This window comes from Misgurnus anguillicaudatus, chromosome 15, assembly GCF_027580225.2.
Source record: "Misgurnus anguillicaudatus chromosome 15, ASM2758022v2, whole genome shotgun sequence".
Lineage (NCBI taxonomy): Eukaryota > Metazoa > Chordata > Actinopteri > Cypriniformes > Cobitidae > Misgurnus > Misgurnus anguillicaudatus.
Window position 1 is genome coordinate 759,614 of NC_073351.2, and position 19,674 is coordinate 779,287.

The window sequence follows — 19,674 nt, forward strand, 5'->3', positions numbered from 1 at the left end:
AAACTTCAACTCCTACGGACACCTCCAAGGACTCCGTCACGTTACCACTAACTCAGGAACTCTCTTCCTCGCATACGCGCCCATACAGCTGGACGTACACACGTGCCTCACAAAAGCCAATGCAAGTATTGCTTGTTCATTCGCTGTAAAAAGTTATTGCCCCTTTTAATTAAGGTGATTCTTAGAGTTCTGATGGTTTGTGCAGAAGTTAAGTCTATAGTGATATTGCCCTTCTTTTACTCTCTCTCTCTTAATTTTCCATTCTTTCTCTTTCATATATGTTTCTCAATTGTTTGTTTATATGTGTAGTTAGTATTGTGTGTTTTTTGTAGTGTAACGTAGTTTAATAAACTGTTTTTGCATTTCACAATTGAATTATTTTTGTGTTCAATGCTCATGAAATCAATGTCACTTAATCTGCCTTTAAGATCTTAAAGCTACATGCTTAACAATACCTTATAGCAGTAAGAATGTTATTTTCTAAAGGCCACGGAATTAACTTCTTAATGTACAATTATGAGTATTTGCTGGACAAATACATTAATTAGTTGTTATTATTATTCTGCTAAATTAGTTGAAATCTTAATAATTTGTATAATTAATTACAGTTAATTGTACCTATTATTCCATTTGAGCTAAATCTGGGAATTTCCCCAAATTCCCCTAAATTCCCATTGTGTTTCGGTCGGAGGTTTATAGTGTTTTAAATAACGCCGTTCTCCTCCTACCGCTGAAATCGCTACACTACTGGTCACCGAGCCGGCTTTGCTGATGGGACACGCTTGAGAATCGCAGGCGATTTTTTTTGCTCTAGTTTAAAGCGCTTTTGGTGTGATATCAAGAGATCTTGATTAAGGATGGGAGTGGGCATTGGCTCAAAAACGTCATCAGTTTTATTTTGTTTTATTTATGTTTTAGAAAACATAAACCTTCTCAGCAAGATCATTTGATTCAATATAAGGTTTACCAAAATTATTAAATGAGTTGTGTGTTTTATTTCTATCCCTACAGTCTGCCGTGGGCCATGAGTATCAGAGCAAGTTATCCAAACATTGCTCTCAGACCGACACCTGCAAAGGTTTTGGTGGTAAATTCGGAGTGCAAGCTGACCGTGTTGACCAGGTACAGCTTTATGCCTTTAGTGGATAGTTGGCTGTTTTTCTTCAGTGTGAGGTTGTTCTGTGCCCAGTAACATCATTTTCCTGCAGTCTGCCGTAGGCTTCGAGTATGCCGGAAAAACAGAGAAACATGCCTCGCAGAAAGGTAATATTTCTTTCTTTTCTGTATACTGTAACATGCTTTATTTATTCCCCAAAATACATCAAGTTTGTTTTATGACAACATTTTGAAAAATATAAACTGCAAAATGAGAATTGTTTTTGAGTTTGCTTGTATGGTTTGAAACACCTTGCCAGTAAAAAAAACTTTATCCTAACAAATTTTCTGGTTAATTTCTGCACTTCCGTAAATTGTACTGTTTCTACCCCTGAGTGAAAAAAATCATAATCGCTACCTTTAGAACTAAAAGATAGAAAAAAATTGTCACGTTCACCAAAGTGAGCATTGCTGCACCTCACCGATTCGCGACCTGTGCCTCACCTCTCCGCGACCCTTTATATAAAATATTTTTTTATAAATATAAAAATGTATATACACATGTAAATGTTTCTTAAATGTATACATGCCTGTCTGTGGTTATTTTTACATAATTATTATGCACCATATGCATACATATTTGTAAACAAAAACTTTTATTCTGCAAACGATTAGTTGGGATTTATTGTTATGAAGCACTAATGCCGTGTGACCTGTGCTTACCTGCTCTCTGTCCTGTGCTCCACCGCTTTGTGACCTGTGCTTCACTGCTCCCGTGACCTGTGCTTTGCTGCTACATGACCTGTGCTTCGCTGCTCCATGACCTGTGCTTTGCTGCTCCGTGACCTGTGCTTTTTGGATGTGTCTGTTATGTGTGTTAGACTACGCCACTGGGTTTGGGGGTCGTTATGGCGTGCAGGCAGATCGCGTGGATCAGAGTGCTGTTGGCTTTGATTACCAGGGTAAAACTGAAAAACATGAGTCTCAGAAAGGTTTGCTTTACTTTCCCCACTTAAAAAAACACTTTTTACAAATGCTTGATCAATGTAACTAAAGCATAATTACTCCTCTTAACTCTTCAGATTACACCAAAGGCTTTGGTGGCAAGTTTGGAGTGGAAACCGATAAAGTGGACAAGAGTGCTGTGGGCTTTGAGTATCAGGGCAAGACTGAGAAACACGAGTCTCAGAAAGGTTTGTTTTCAGCTATTCCCAGTGGCCAAAATGTTTTTTTTGTTACCCCTAACCCATGTGCCGACTGTATGAGGTCTATCATTACAGATGGGTGATGATTCAGTTAATACCAGTAGCTAACTGTCAAGGCCCTGAACTTAACATTTTTAAATTTATATCATATTATTTTTTAATAAATGTTGACCAGTTTTCCCCCCATTACAACCGCATTGCAGACTGATCGGCGCATTACATAAAATTACCACACGAGAACTTTGAAAGCATTCAGAGCAGTCTAATCTCGCATTTTCCATGTTCAGATGCCCGCTGATTGGTCTGTGCAGTGTCACATTATGTCCAATACACTCTGAGATTGGCGGGCCAGCAATGAAATTACAGGACTAGGCCATTACCAGTACATTGATGGGAGGGTTATTTCAAGTGACAGAAAAACTGACCTAACATATTGTACCTCATAACGGGTGGGCTCTCAACAAACTCACTGATATTAATTAGCGTCATACTAAGGTGTAGCAGGATAGACTTGTTTTCAAGTAATTGGATGATCAAAGGTAAGCTATTTCAAATCTAATAGGCCACCGTGCCAAATTATGTTATTCTTTTCACCATTGTGCACTGTTTTGTAGTTGTTAAGCTTTATTTAAGATAAGCTCAATCAGAAAATTAACCACCTTAGCGATCATAAAACACATCTGTGATTAGAGATCGACTGATATATCTGTTTCCCGATATTTTCCCCGATATTTAAGCATTTTCCCATTATCGAATATCGCTTTTGAAATATCAGATTGATTGATAAATGCCACTATCTTGTGGCCGTTTTAATAATTGCCCGCTGGAGGCCATTTCGTCACAGCATCTGAGGAGAGGAGCTAACAACAACGTGCACAGCAAATATGACGGCGGAGTGATGCAACTTCATTAAAAGGACTTTAAGTATACTCTCTTTGCTCTAATTAATCAACTAATTTAACATAACAGGCATTAATGCACAGATGAGATGGGTTATAAATGCCTGATATGCAATCTATGCAGCTTGGCTAAGAAATACGTAAACTGATCCATCAAGTCTTGTCTCAATAACAGCATATGTTTACATGAATGAACAGCCCTGAATGAATGCTTGGTGGAATTAAAAATGCTGAATTAAATTAGTTTTTGTTTTTTTACACTTTTGTTTTTTATACTTAAAAGTAGCCTGGTAAAACCACAATCATATTGCTGTTCACTTAACGTTACCCGGTTGAAGGCTGAAGCACAGCCACCACATGTAGCTAACTTTTAACAAGATTTACCCTAATTTATATTAAGATTTACCAGATAAACGTACAGGAGATAAATGACGGAGCATAAACTCCAAGTTGTGCAAGTCCTCGGAATTATATAAACGGACATGAAAAACACAATCATCAGGCGATATTATCTCTTCTTCCTCCCCTACCAAACTCACATTAACCCCACCAATGGAAACGGCCGAAAGTGCTGGATGCAAAGATGTCAAATTTTCTACAGGTTTAGTTACCTTTTCATAATAAGGTTTTAACAAATTGACATGACCCGTTTAACTGACTTTTTCCTTGATGGCATTGAAACATCATCATTTTCATCAGTCAATTTTCGTTTTAAAACAAATGGGCCATCAAATTTAGCTTCAAAAGGAGAAGATACCATAGGCCGTAAAACAAGTACTTCACCTGGTACAAACACTCAACGTTTAACCGTACGATCATACAATCGCTTTATATTTTTTTCCAAATTTAAATCCCACATGTTTTCCCAAATTTAATTTTGCTAGCTCTCTAGCCTGGATCAGTCTGTTTGTAAACCCTAGGGGTGGAACGGTACATGTATTCGTTTCGAACCAAATCGGTACGGAGGTCTCGGTTCGGTGCACGAATTTAAACAGAGAATACATGGTATGAAAATAAAAAAACTTGCGTGCAAAATAATTAACTCTTTCCCCGCCATTGACGAGATATCTCGTCAATCTGCATTACCGCTATTATTATTGCGCTCTTCCGCAACTTATAAAAACCGTAAGTATTGCCCTAGGGCAAACAGCTGTAAGTCCGTGTATGTTTTATAGATCGCTCTGCATCTGATCTCTATCAAAAGTCCTTCACAAAAATGGAATTATCTCAGCTTTTTGCTCAAAATTTTGTGTTTTTGATGTAACCTACACATATTTGAGAGGTGATAAAAAAGAACACATGAAGGTAGGATGAAACAGATTTTTTTGTTTGAAAGCAGAGGATCTGTTCTTTTATTTTATATATTATATGTTTATATATTTAAAAAGGAGCATTTTCTGGAAGGCATTAAACTTATGTGAAAATCATGAAAAATGCTGGCGGTGAAAGAGTTAATGTAATCCGGAACTAATGTTAGATACGCGGGTTCTTTAGGGATAGCTAATCTGTAGCCCTGCTTCAGCTCTGAAGCGCTGATTGGCGCCAATGCAGCCGAGCTCCGCCTATGTATGCGCTCTATCAGAGCCCGTCTACATTCTCTAGCACTCTGCAGTTTTTTGTCAGGTTGACGGGCGAGTAAGTGAGTGAGTCAGTCAGATAGCAGCGACAGCGAGTATGGCAAATGGTGGTGAGGATCCGTCGGCCTCTTTAAGATCGCAAGTTTGGGAAAACTTTATTTTTCCAGTCAGTTACAGTAGTACAGGCGAGAGAGTGGTGGAAAAGACGAGGACTGTGTGTCGGCTTTTTCAGCAGTTGTTGGTTATGTGAGTGGAAATACATCTAATCAGGGCTCTCAAGTCTCACGCATTCACCATGAGACACACGCATTTCAGTCAGTTCACACGCCACACCTTGTATTTCTCACCCTGAGAAGTAGGAGATAAATTGTCCTGCTATATACAATTAATGGACGAACTGCAAACATACACAGGGCAGTTCTGTCGAGTTCAGCTGCATTCAGTTTTTTAAGTGTGCTCAACTTTACGCAGCCCCATCAGCGTCAGAGTACCGTGAGAAATCTTGCGGAGGAGGCTGATTTCAAATCGCTTTTGCGTTACTCTGACGTCATCCACTTGCCGTTTCTTGCAGTGCCTCATGAAGTCGTACACACCTATTAATGCATCCTACAAGCCTACATTTTTTGTTCTTTAGTACATTAATATGAAATAAATGTGCTAAAATGTCATTTAAAAATGTATTTAGGTAACTTGTAATACATTTGAAACCCATCTTTGTATGAAAGATGAGTACAACTTTATACATTTTTGTTATACAAGATAAATGCATTTCAGTTCATATTCATGACATCTCACGATAACACAGATAAGGACACCTATGTTTTTAGAATTAGCTTAAGTACTAAAAAAAATTGCCTTCTGCATTTTTGTTTTGCTTTTCCCTCCATTGTACCGAAATTGAACCGAACCGTGACGTCTGAACCGAGGTACGAACCGAACCGTGACTTATGTGTACCGTTCCACCAGGGCCGTGCACAGACCTTTTGAGGGGCATGTACTGAAACTGAAAAAGGGCACCCCCTCCAAATAAATATCACATAATAATCGTCTTAAAAGCTTTATATATATTCACTATTAATGATTGAAAAAAATCACTATAAATGAATGAAAAATGACATTTAATGATAGCTTGGCATTATACAGTGCAAAGGATATCTGGCCTTGTAAGTTGGCTTTACCAATTTACATCCTGGGTGGTTGTCTGTATTAGGCCTATTGTAGTCATGTGTTTGTGAACTGCTCTTGTGTACTCGCTTTTATTTAATTGTAGAATATATTAATTTTAATTTTTTACTCTGCTTACATACATACAGTTAAATAAAAATATGTTTGAAGAAAAAAGCTATTCTGTTATTTTGTATTATTTGGTAAACATGTTTATGTATGTCATTGAGAAGAGGGGGAAATAGGAGATTTAAGATCAAAATAGGAGATGTTACTATATTATAGCCATACCATTAGCATATTCAACTTGTATCTGCCTACCTGGCATATTCAACATGTATCTGTGTACCTGCTGAGGACCAGGAACCTTGGTCTTTTGAAGGTGCAAATGACTGCATAACTGAAAAATATAGTAAATACTAAATAGACTTAACTCTATGCAGTTGATTTCAGAATAAAAAGTTATGAACCAAATAATCATACAACCTCCTTGACTAATTCAAGGCATAAGATACATACATATACAATAAGTTATATCCAGATAGCATATTGTAATGAGTGGCAGGGCAATATAATGTACATACTTGTATCCGTTACACGTTTCCAGTTGTCCTTAACTGGGCGTCTGATGTCTTTCTAATCTGTAATGTTTTTGGTAGGCTAGACATTTACCCGCGCAGGCTCGTCTTCTCGCGGGTTTGAGTGAGATGTGTTGACTACCCGGGCTGCGTAGTTAAACGTCTTAAACGATTGAGACGAGTCATGCAAAAAAGCGGTAAAAACCCGACCCTGCATTCAGTATTGTTGTCACGAGTGCCCTTCACATGCGTGAACACTTGTTTAAAAAATTGCTCACGCTTTGTCAAAAACTCCATTTGGTTGCAGTTTGGAGCACTTGGTGCCCCCTGATTGCACACTCGCTCAATCCCGTCTATGGATAACTCGGCTCAAATTTATAAAACATGCGCCGTCATAGACACACTAGTGTTACTTTCTTAATGAGACAGCATTGATCTCAAACAACAAGATATTTATTTACCGTTGCAAGACGTTCAGCTGCTCTGACTGCTGTTGAACTTGAAGCTCGCTGCACTCAGGGGGCAGAGTTAAGAGGTTTGACTGACAGTTTGAGCGGATCCAAAAAGATTTTGTTTTTTAATACATTTTATTTGATAAATATATTTGTAAAACAGACAGGCAGACGTAAATGGTTAACAATAGCATTGATTAATATACAGTGCTTTAAGAGGCCCAAAAGAACTGCCGGTACTCTATTTTTTTTTTTTGCTGACTGGACTTATATATTGAAGGGGTTTTATATTCAGCAGTCAACAGATGACCTTGTAAAAAATAATAAATCCTTATATAAGTTTGTGGATTTGCTTGAGCTAGAAATAGCTATTGAACATACATAAAATGTGCAAAAGGTAGATATGTAAGTTAAATTTTCAGCATGGTCAAATGCTAAAACTAGTTGTTCAGATAGAAAGAGCTTAAAAACAAAAACTTTAAAATGACACCAAGACCATGTCTATGGGTTCAAGAATAACAAAATACTGGCCATTTGAAACTAGAAAGTCATAACTTTATTTTTTCCCATTGTTTTCCATTTTGCGGGTGGTAAAACTACTGTGCGCGTCGTTCAAATTCATTGAAATTTTGTTCACTTGTAGTTTAGCAATTTAATTAAATGTCTATTACAATTTCAAGAATGTTTTTACTCTGCACATCGCCTGAGGAAATCCAAAGTTGCGTCGAGGGGAACCAAACTGACAGCCGCGACAGCGGAGATTATCACCTACAGTACCTACAAAAGGGTATTGGAAAAAACTGGCTTCTGACCTGCAGCTATCATTCTGGCCTGGTGGGATGTCAGCCAGCAAGTCCTCTGGTTCTGACCTTGTTCTTTTACTACTCAGAGTCTAAAACAATGAGGGCATATTAAGTGTTCATTGTATTTTCATTTTAACCGAGCAGCTATGGTTGCGCGTTTCACACACAAACACACACCTCTCCACACCACGTTGAGGCTGACTGACAGCAAAGGCGACGCATGCGCTTTTAACTTGGAAACTCAAGGGTGTATGGGTAATGTAGTTTCTGCTCTCGATGGGACGAATTAGGAAGTGTACATTGTGAAGAGCGCTCTGAAAAGCGGCAGTGCAGCCAAAGGATTAAAACCTCTGATTTAAAAAGGATGTGCAAATGAGCGTTCCGGTACGCTAAAAGCATGTTCTGGGCTTAGGGAGAGGTGGTGGTACGCTCAAGAGCTATATTTTGAAGTGCCAGTACTGAGTACCGGCGCGTTCTGGCCCACTTAAAGCACTGTTAATATATAAAATAATAATAATAATAAAACACCTCCAAAAAAGGGCACTTCGGAGTGTAAGGAAGAAAAGGGCATGTGTTCTGCACAGGTTGAGCCCTATCTGTGCACGTGCCTGCGTTCCACCCCTAGTAAACCCCAAAACATAAGATGGCAAGTTTTTGGAGGCTCTGCAGTTTTACCAACCTGCTGAAATACAGACAACAGTCCACAAACCTTTTGTCCAAAAACCAAGTCGTTTGGACTGAAACCCATACTCTCCTGCACTACCTCACGTGCAGCCAACATCATCCATGGTAAACCCTCTTCCCAATCTCTATCCAGCTATACAGAGTATGCACGGAGAAGTGATTTCAATGACTGGTGGAATCTTTCCAATGCACCTTGACTTTGGGCATAAAATGCAATGGATTGATTATGCTTAATGTGCAGGCATTTTAACACTTGCTGGAAGAAATGTGAAGTGAGATTTGAACCTTGATCACTCTGAATGATTTTTGGAAAGATATGAATTGGGTTAAAGCTTTCACAATAGAACACGACGTAATGGTACGCAGTGGATATGCAGCAGGAAAACCTGTATTCAAACACATCACAGTTAATTAATAACTGCTACCAGACTTTGAACGGGGAAGTGGTCACACAAAATCGATAATAATGTGCTGGAAAGGTTCACTGGTAACCTGAATTGGTTCTAAAGGAGCAGGTTTCAACACCTGATTCCGCTTACTAGTAACTGGCGTGTTCAGAACCTCTTAATATACGCAAAGATGTCTTGTTTTAAACACGGACAAAACAGATATTACAACTTCATATGTCTTACGCACTCCCTGGTGACCAGATTGATCATGCGCATTTTCGATTATCATTTGGCAAAACTTACTTGGAACCACTACTTAGAAAACCGGATCCACAACAAAATCTTGGGAGAAATCCATTTCCTCTACAATACTCCATTATGAACAAAATATCCATGGGCAACATTACACTCTTCTGCTGAAGGAACAGCACTCTGGAAAAATTATCCAAAGACGGGTCAATTCGCTTTTCTTTTCCTAACTCGTCGGCAGAAACAGGAAAAGACAAAGCAGACAAATCAGGCATAAACAAATTAGTAGGGATGTGCCCCGAAGCCAAATACGTAATTCAGGAGGACACAGATAATGGCTTAAAAATGAATAACAAATTCATCCAAATAACAGAAAAAAATATTCCGCCAGACAAAATCACGTGTTTGCTGGAACACGCTAAATTATAAACCCCTTAAAGCACGAACAAAGCATGAAATTAACACCCGACCACGCGCCAAATGCGGGTGGATTTTGCAATTGGCGGTTAACACTGTCAATCTACCAGCCACATTGGCAGGTAGCCAATGCGAATCAGTGATTCGCGAGTCATTGTATAAACAACCCACTCCCGACCGACATTTTCAACTAACCCGCCCGCAATTGTTCAAAATAGTTTTTAAAATATTTTTTGATGACTCGTAACCGCCACCCGCTCATTTCTGATCAACCTGCGCATATCACTGATGCAAATTGAGTGATTCATTGAGAGGATGCAACTGCTGTTTCGCAATGTTCATGCGATTGGAAAGAAGATGAGGCACTTATCTGACTACATTTGGATGTGCGAGTAAGTATTAAACTGTTGGTGAGATGGGATGAGAATGCAATGCTGACATAGGCCTAGTCCACACGGACGACGGGTATTTTTATAACCGTGAGTTTTTTCACGCGGTTCGGCCATTCGTCCACACGAAACCGCAGTATCAGGGCACTGAAACCGAGCATACTTGAAAACCCCGGCCAGGGTGAGCTTTTTAAGAAACCCCGCTTACAGTGGTGTCGTGTAGAGAGGAAAACCGGGGGTTTTGCCTTTGCGACGTCAGAGTGTGCGCCGTTATCCGCTGTGTTTGACGTCAAGATTGTGCGCCGCTGACTGCTTTGTTGATGATTCTGTACAATGGCGGACGTATGTTGCTAATAATAACTGTGCTTACAGGAGTTCTAACATGTATACAGATAGATGCTCAGTTGTCTCACTATATTGCGGAACACGATTTGGGTTATATCCCCGCCTGCTGTTGTGGCATGCTCTTGACAGCGCTTGATAGCGTGCTTTTGCTTTATCGTGTGGATGGATATTTAATTTATAAACCGAGCATGTGTGGACGGGATTTTTTTGGGAAAACTCCCGTTATAAATATACCCGTGTCCGTGTGGACTAGGCCATAGGCTACAGTACAATCGCAATTGCACAGATGTGTAGTGCTGCTATGACGGATCAGAACTCTTGATGTATACATGTAAACTTTAGAGAGAGTTGCACCACTTCCGAATAGAGTAATGAAAAACAACATATGTGGGGCGTTTATGTGCGCAGCTTGTGCCCCCTCCATCTCTGTGTGCACGCGCTGGTTTAAGGGCACTCAATAGGGCACATCGGAGAGACACCTTCCTAAAAGCAAGCCATTTCTAAATCCACCTGCCGCAGTGCCTGGTGGTCAAAAAAAGTTTACTTCAGGCCCTGAGCACGAATAATATGTGTAGTTTGCAAATCAGATGCACTTAGTTGGTACAGATTCCTTTACACTGGTCTTTAAAAACCTTTTTCCAATCAATTCCATTTTCAAAGCCATTTTAATGTTTTCTTTAAGCTTTTTATTGCATCCAAAATGTGAGGGTGACCTAAAAAACCTGGTGACCTGGTATTCATGCGATTACCGGTGGGGAAATTTATGGACTGTAGCCCGCTGGCTGAAAAACGCAACTGGTCAAACCAGTGATGCCTTCAACACCACAGATGTGCTCCCAAGATAATTATTACTACTACCCACTTTCATCGCAACACTACACAAAAATAACAACTCGACATGTCTCAACAGAAACATCGCTGTACCTATCAGAAAAAACTTACGTTCAAAAAACCAATATTGCACATGTACTTACCAACTGATTTCACACGGTGAACAAATTGACTTTGGCACTAATTAATACATTTGATGTAATCAAAAACTACGAACGGGTTTTAAGGTTTTGATACTTTAAGACTGGAAGTTACTATCTTTATTCAAACACTGAGTTTTATTTTCTACTAGCTTTGTTACATTGTAATATTTGAGTCAGTGCCTCTGTTTTTATGACACACTTACGTCTTTTCTTTGGTATGGCAGACTATGCACAGGGTTTTGGTGGAAAATATGGTGTTCTGACAGATCGTCAGGACAAATCTGCAGTGGGGTGGGATCACCAGGAGAAACTGCAGTTACATGAGTCTCAAAAAGGTAAAACACACAGACAGATGCACACATGGTTTACAGAGACAATTCCATAGACTTAATGCATTTTATATTGTACAAACCAGAGGTGGGACAAAGTCATTGTTATGCAAGTCACAAGTAAGTCTCAAGTCTTTGCTTTCGAGTCCCGAGTCAAGACGAGGCAAGTCCCGAGTCGAGTAACAAGTCAAAGCCAACAAGTCTCAAGTCGAGTCCAAAGTCCTACCATTTTACTTTCGAGTCATTTCAAGTCCTCTTACCACAGAAATAAAATGCGTGCTGTGGACAGGTGGAGGGAGGCCCCTATACTGCATTGCATTCGCAAAAGATCAAATTGGCCAAAAGTCTGTCAGTCATTTGTGCGCGATAGGGACGTAGAATGATGCCGCCTAGTTTGCCGCTTGAACACTTTGAATGCATTTGCGCATGTAGAGCGGAGTAGACGCGCGGAAAAAGCAAGCATTTGATGCGCGTCCGAGGCAAAATCCGCTTCTTGTGGGAGGGGCAACTGCTGTGCGAGTGTCTGTTTGCAAGATGGATGATGTTGATTGTGCATTTATCAAGAGAGTTACCAGTTTGTATTGGGTAACCTTACTATAGGGGGAAAATAAACGGCGCGGGTTGATAAACGTCACGTGACTCAAAAGTGAAGTGTGTATTACAACTTACCAGGTTGCCCAAAGTCCTTACTGACACTTTTCCAAGCGAGGTCCTTTTTATTCCTGTCTCCTCTCTAGAAATAACAACTTGTGTCATATAGCTTCGAGTGACTGCTTGAGTGAGTGACTCCGGGCGGGGCTGCCACCACAGCAGCAGGCAGGCTCCTGATTGGTTAACGCGGCGCGAAATTCCGCCAAAGTTCAAATTTTTCAACTCGGGCGTCAGCCGCAAATTTGCGTGAACCGCAAAATGCACAAAAGCACCATTCGCGCGCGAATGAGGCGGAAACGCGTCTTCCGCTCCACGCCGAACGCCTCTTCCGCACCGCGGTGTAAATGTTTTTATTTAATACACATTTAAGATGACCATGAATTAACTCTAATTTGCATAGTCTTTTATATAAAAAGCTTATTTGCATATAATACAAGCATTGTCTAAAAATGAAAATAGACATTTACTTAATTATTGTTACAAGATTATCATATAGATTATCAAACAGAAGTTTAAGATCATATACATCTTGAAAGTAGATATATAAATTAGGGATGCTCCGATTAGGATTTTTGCAGCCGATACCGATCACCGATTTGTAATCTTCGTGATCGGCCGATACCGATTCCGATACCGATTTTTTTTTCAAGCTGATATGCAAGCTCTTTGATGACTGTAACTGTTACAATCTTTCTAAATAAAATAATACCACGGATGTTGCCTTTGTTATATTACTTGCAGTAATTAGGTATATTATTGTTTTAATAGAGACTCAAATAAATAAGCACAACAAATATTTATTCTGCAAAGAGAAATTTAATATGGCTTTAAAAAGGCGTATGTCTCCTAAAAGTACTGAAAATAAAACACTTCATAGACTTTACTGTATTAATTAAATATACATGCATTCGTATGAAGTATAAAAATTCTTTAGTCAAGAGCAGAGAGTGATTTTATTGAGAGATGAATTAGGTTACTGCAGCTTTAAGACGTGAGATAGAGATCGCTCTGTTCACGTGCACTGATGACAGGCTGCTGTGTGTGTGGGCGGCGGCTGAACGCAGACAAGCAGCTGTGAGGAAAATAAAAGTTTAAACGCTCAAAACTTTAAGACGCATGCAAATAAGAAACTTTTGGCATGAGGATGCAATTGTCCATGATAGATATGTGTTGTATACGCTGTTTGATGGGGATGTGAAGACGCCTCGCGCTGTTTACCGGAGCGCGTCCTCCGGTAAATACGCATATCTCTGTACAGGCAAAGAGAGACATACAAATCTGCACACTGCACATGAGCAAGAGGTTGTAAAAATGCTCGCGCTACGTAAAAAATGTCTTTAATTGCCGCCGCATTCAGGATCCTTTTAATGACAAAAGTAAACAGAAAGATCGGTTTATGAGATCGGCAGATTTAGCGAGCACCGATCGAGTCATTTAATGCCATTATCGGCCGATACCGATCGGCGGCCGATCGATCGGAGCATCCCTAATATAAATGAACACAGAGAAGGAAAGTTTAACACTGTGAAGCACAAGCAAACATGCTGAAGGCAGCTAAAAACCATCAGGACATAAACACGGGCTTATTTTATTGCATTTGGAGCCTTACCTCCAGATAAAGTAATAAACTGGACTGATGATTTAAATGTTGTTTACTCACATGTGCGTTGTTAACTCTCCGGATTTTATGTTGCAGCACTCGTTCACTTCACATGGATTGTTTGTTTACAGTCCAACGTGAGACTTCAGTGATTGGCTGTCGTGCAGGCAGCGCACGTGCTCTCTGCATGCAGGTTGTGCACATTTTTTCCCTAGGTTTTCGTGTGAAGTAGCAAGTCTTCTCGAGTCATAAGGCGCAAGTCCAAGTGAAGTCACGAGTCATTGATGTTCAAGTCCAAGTCGAGTTGCAAGTCTTTGTACATTATGTCGAGTCGAGTCTGAAGTCATCAAATTCATGACTCGAGTCTGACTCGAGTCCAAGTCACATGACTCGAGTCCACACCTCTGGTACAAACTATATAGTGTATTCCCCTAAAGGCAGGCGTACACAGTGCGATTTTTGCTGTCGTAGGGGCTCGCATGCGATTTTTCTTCTCGGGAGCAAATCGTTCATGCTCGTATAGTCGCAGCTCGCACCGTGTGAGAGGAATTACGAGCCGAGCAGGTTACGAGCACCTCACGACCTCCCGATAATTTTTAAACATGTCATAAAAGTTCGGGAGCTGTTGGTATAAATTCGTAGTGTTGGTGCGGGTGAACGAGACGATCTGGCAAAGCACTTGAAGTTGACCAATCAGAATGTACAAAACACAGAAGAAGAAAGACAAATGTGGCACTGCTACCTCAAATCTGGATGACAACTCTATAGCCGAATATGTTTCGTGCACACACACCGGACATCATGACAAATATGACAGTCCTTTCAGTGACGACCTCTTGATCAGCTTCTTTGCCTGAAAACCCTGTCATACGTGTTTTTGTGATGTCCGGCCACAGCTTTGGATGTGTGTGGAAACAGGATAGAGTGTAGTTGTTTTAGGCTATACCGCTGTTCTGATTATAGGCTATAAGGGCTACCACAATGCATAAATGAGGGCTACTTTTTGATATTAAAACTTTTTTGTTTTACTTGTTGATTTTTCTTTACTTGTTAACATGTTTTATCATTATTTACAATCTAAACATAAAATAAGCCAACTAAAATATGTAATAAATAAATATAAAAATGATTGGACTCCATGCAGAGACCACTGGTTTAAACAGTACAAGATATAACGAATGTCGCAATTTTTGTGTAATCCAAGCTGTGCCAAAGTCGCTGTAGTACAGTTTCATAAATTAATGGATATATTAAAAGGGCTGTCGCGACAGAGAATAAAAAGCAACGTAATGTCCATGTTTAATAAGATATGCATTTATTGTTTTACACTTTATACACGTAATAAATGCAAAATAAATTGTCAACGAACAAGAGAGTACATTAAACATAATGATCATACGCGGAGACAACGTTTTCCACATTATTATGGAGATTCTGCTTTAACAAGTGAGCTGGAACGTTTTTGTTCGGTATTTTTACCCATATATATATAATTTTATATATAATTTTTTTTTTTTTACATATTTTCGACCAAAGGAATACATGATATAGCCCAATGTAAGTTGTTATGGTAGCCTTTGCTTGTTCTGAAATGATGAGAATATTTAAATGACTAAAAATGTAGGCTATCTCTGAAACTTTATTTAAATAATGATTAATTTGTTTTCATACTATATTTGTATTGCTATGTATTAATTTACATAGGCCTACTGAGAAAATGCCATATATTATGATGCAATGCCTTCAGTATGGCATTTATTTTGTGCAGTTACAGGAGCACAAAGGCTGCAGGCTCACTTTTACTTAAAGACTCCGCATTGCAAACAAGCCCAGACAATGTACTTTATATTAAATTAAATGATTTTCATTTTACAAATTAATATTTGGCTGTAGATGTATTGTTTTAATAATTTAATAAAGGGAAAGACGTGTAACGTTAGCTTACCTTGCGTTTTACCTCATTGCTCGTCATTCTGCATTTACAAATAAATAAATAGGCCCACTGAATTTGTTTTTTAAATGGTCATATTTATAAAAAAGCAACAATTTATATAACATCAATAATAGCTATATAGATATTTACTTGGCACTACAATCACGATATATTAAGACGGTAAAACCGCATATGCGCTAGCACGAAAAATCACAGCGAGAGAAATTCCTTCACCGCCACAGCACTAGACCTATGTTACAATTTCAGAATGCATAAACAGAAATACAAAAGAACAGAAATTCCAGGCTGTTTTCTGCACTTAAGCCAATATCTTTGCCGTATTCTTCTTGTTTTATTTTTTGTACATTCTGCCACTCACAGGTGCGAAAATCCTTACGTCAGAATTCGTCAAGTCGTACAGTAAAATCTTGTCGTGTGTGACTGCGTACAAATTATTTTCGCATAACCTCACTCACGACGTTCCGACCGTCAGAATTCGCACAGTGTACGCCCAGCTTAACCGACCACAGTCCCTAACCCCAACCATCACATAAACATGTTGGCAGTCTTTATTCTATGAAAAAGTACCGTTTAGTATGTGTGTTTTTCTTCCTGTGTCCCTGTAAAAACCATGTTTATAGCATAATAAACATGTCATTATACACTTTTCATGTAAACCACATATACCAACCCACACACACTAAATGCGGTTTATGATGCAGTGATCTCTGTGGATTAAAGTTTGTGTTGATTATTATTGTGGGTTGGTTTAGTTAACCGCTTTTTATGTGTTTCTCCTCATTTATCTAAAAAAAGAAACTTAAATAATAATTACTTTTCTTTCTCACTGTAGATTACTCTAAGGGATTTGGGGGGAAATATGGTGTGCAGAAGGACCGAATGGACAAGGTAAATTATAATCAGTTCTTATAATTAGACTCAAAAGTTACTGTCTGCTAAAATGTAAGTTGCTTGTTTTGATGACATAAATTCCAAAGCGTTGCATATAATTGATGTTGGCCATTTTAAACACACTTAAAGACATCAGGTCACATACATAAATGCATCACACAGTGGATGCCACGTAAAGAGGGTTGTCGAATCATATGATTTAATTTTCTTCACAATTTTTTTCATGAGAGCCACACTGATGGGTAAGGCTTAGGAGAGCCGCCTTTACGGCAAAGTATCAAAAATTACATCCAGTCATAAATAGCATGTCTGCTTATCAATCTGTTGCAATGCAATAAATACAAGGGCAAATCATTCTTTAGCATTTACCAGTCAAATTTGAACTGAAACAATATGATTTCCCTTAACGACAAAAACAGGATTTTAATGCTAAGCATTGTTATAATATGCTTATGGAGTGCCACCAGGGGGCCACCTTTCTCGTAATTTAATGCGGCGCTGCACAGAACAGTTGGCAAGTAACATTACTGTGCCACGATAGCAATTCGAAAGCATAACAAGCAGTCTAATCTCACGGTACTTTGATGTCATATGACGATCGCTCTGTGCAAGCGCTGCATGCGATTGAACACTCTTATCGACGTGAATCTTGATCTAATAGGTATGGTTTTCTAACAAAGTTGGCGCAGAAAAGACAGAAAAAGCATGTGCCTGCATGATCATATCAATTTATTATTTACTGCCATGCGAGCCACAAATTAAAGCTTGCAGAGCCGCGCAATGAAGAACACTGACCTAAAGTATGATTTTAAACAACAGTGACAGGAAATTTTTGTATTATATCCAATCTACTTACCAATTGCTCATGCTCTGTCTACCGATGTTGATCTTACAACTGCTATGAAAATGAATGGGAGGTAGAACAGTGGTGTATGGCATTAACATTTGCATTTAGTCATTTAGCAGACACTTTTATCCAAAGCAATTTTTATTATGTAATAATAATATTTATATAAAGAGGGAAAATAATAATTGTATGCATAGTATTATTAAAATTATATTTTATAATATTTTTATTAATATTTTTATTTTAATAATACATTAAATATATTTAATAGAATGTTAACATATGTTCAGGAAAGATATTTAGTTCATATTTGGTGGAAGGTGGTATCGGACCTGGATAATGGATGGGGTGTACTGGGACAAAAAGTTAGAAAAGCACTGCCATAGATGTTGGAATGTCAATAAGAGTAAATAAATAAAGATGTTGACTTTAACACATGTGATAAATGAAAATATGATGTTACCCCCCCCCCCCAATATTTTAACATGAAAATCACAGTAGATCAAATCAAATATGTACAATTCATTTTGTAACAGTAAATGTGTTTCTAATCAATAAATCAGATAAAAATACCCCCCATTAAACTGTTTGGTTACCCCTAACCAATGCGGCATGCTTTCTTTAAAGCTCCACTGTGTAGGATCTACTCCCATCAAGCGGTGAAATTCTATATGACAACCAACTGAATGTTACTTTCTAGCCCCCCCCCCATTCGGAACGCGTTTTAACTCGTACGGTGGCCCGGCCGTGTCATGCCAAGGTTAACATGGCTTCCAGTAGCTACAAAGCAAAATCATTGAAAGAAAATGAACAATTTGCAATGTCCTTTGCCTGTGATCCATCAAAGCACACAGATTTATGTTAAACATGGAAAAAGTCTGATTGTCATGATATGTCTGCTTAAAATCACATACAAAAAGCAACCATAAACGTAGCTTAGACACTCCTTTTTCATTGACGCAAGGAAAAATATAATAGGGGCTGTTAAACTTGGTATTAAGATGTGTTTTCGTCGATCAGATCACAAGTGGATGAAAGAGACACATTACGTTTTCACTTGGTATTTAAATCCGTCTCTTTTGTCCATTTTCGACCACTTCTCTCCAGATTACTGAGGAGATGGTCTGTGGACGAGTCCCTCTCCTGTCATTTAATCATGAGCGGGAGTAATGACGGGTTTAAATGGATGCGAACTAATATTATGTTAGAGTCCAATGCTTATGTTTTTAGTAAACATGTTACATGTCCGTGTATATGTAAGAGCTTTCTCTGATATTGGTGAAAAAAGATCGCTTAACTTTCACACGCTTGTAAAATGAAATGAAAGACGCGCAGATCAGACGCTTTTATCAATGAAAGGCTAAAAATAGCGCTGTACAACGTGTGTTCGTGCTAGAGGTTAGAAAAGATGAAAAACATTTATATCAGTACTTCAGATTACATAAATGGGCGGCGAGACGGCGTGTGGCTGTTCGAACACATTAAACCACATGCGTGGTTACACTAACAAGTGTTATGCATAACCATGCTATAGTTAGCCAAAGAACTATAAAACTTCAAGTTAACAACATAGACTGTATATAGATGTAAACGAATATGCTGAATAACCTGTGGAGAAGATAGAAAGTATGCAACTTCTGTGTCCCTTGAGCCTCATGATCTTGGTAAACTAACAATATTCCAATATTGACTATGGTCTTGATGTTTTTCCTGTCGCGTTGTCGTTTTAAATCCCCGTTTCACTTCATTGGCGACGTATTTTAATGTCCTTGAGAATAGTTCTTCAACAGGCTTTCAAATCATCACGGTGTGCGGCTGTTGTAAAATCCGAAGGATTCAGTCTACGCAGGTCGCATATCCGGGCTGCATATGTCATCAAGCCTGGTTTATTTAAATTAACTGAGCATTACATTCGCAAGTCATAAGCATATTACATCAATTTACAATTAACTTAGAATAATTGTCAGCTTTATAATTGTTAATATTCTGAAATAAAACCGTCTTGATGACGTTTACCGCCTACAAATGCAACCTCCGGAGGCTTCAGCTAGCGGCCAGCGTGAGTGTAGTCTGAAAGCGCGAAAGGCGGAGCTTGAAATTTAGGAATGTCCCTCGTCGGCGAATGTATTTCAAAGATGGAGGCACAACATGGATGCGCCAGTCAAGCGACTCGACCGTATGT

The 19,674-nt window shown here is 38.9% G+C and overlaps 1 protein-coding gene across 2 annotated transcripts in view; it reads left to right on the forward strand.

The window, feature by feature from the left end:
• Positions 1-19,674, forward strand: part of cttn (cortactin) — a 117,271-nt gene that overhangs the window by 65,705 nt on the left and 31,892 nt on the right. Inside the window, exons 5-10 of one of the 2 annotated variants that reach the window (XM_073853278.1) lie at positions 1,012-1,122; positions 1,209-1,263; positions 1,977-2,087; positions 2,178-2,288; positions 11,445-11,555; positions 16,587-16,642. In XM_073853278.1, coding sequence (XP_073709379.1) covers positions 1,012-1,122; positions 1,209-1,263; positions 1,977-2,087; positions 2,178-2,288; positions 11,445-11,555; positions 16,587-16,642 — 555 coding nt within the window. The remainder of the gene's footprint in view (positions 1-1,011; positions 1,123-1,208; positions 1,264-1,976; positions 2,088-2,177; positions 2,289-11,444; positions 11,556-16,586; positions 16,643-19,674) is intronic. The other variant, XM_073853277.1, reaches the window with a different exon arrangement.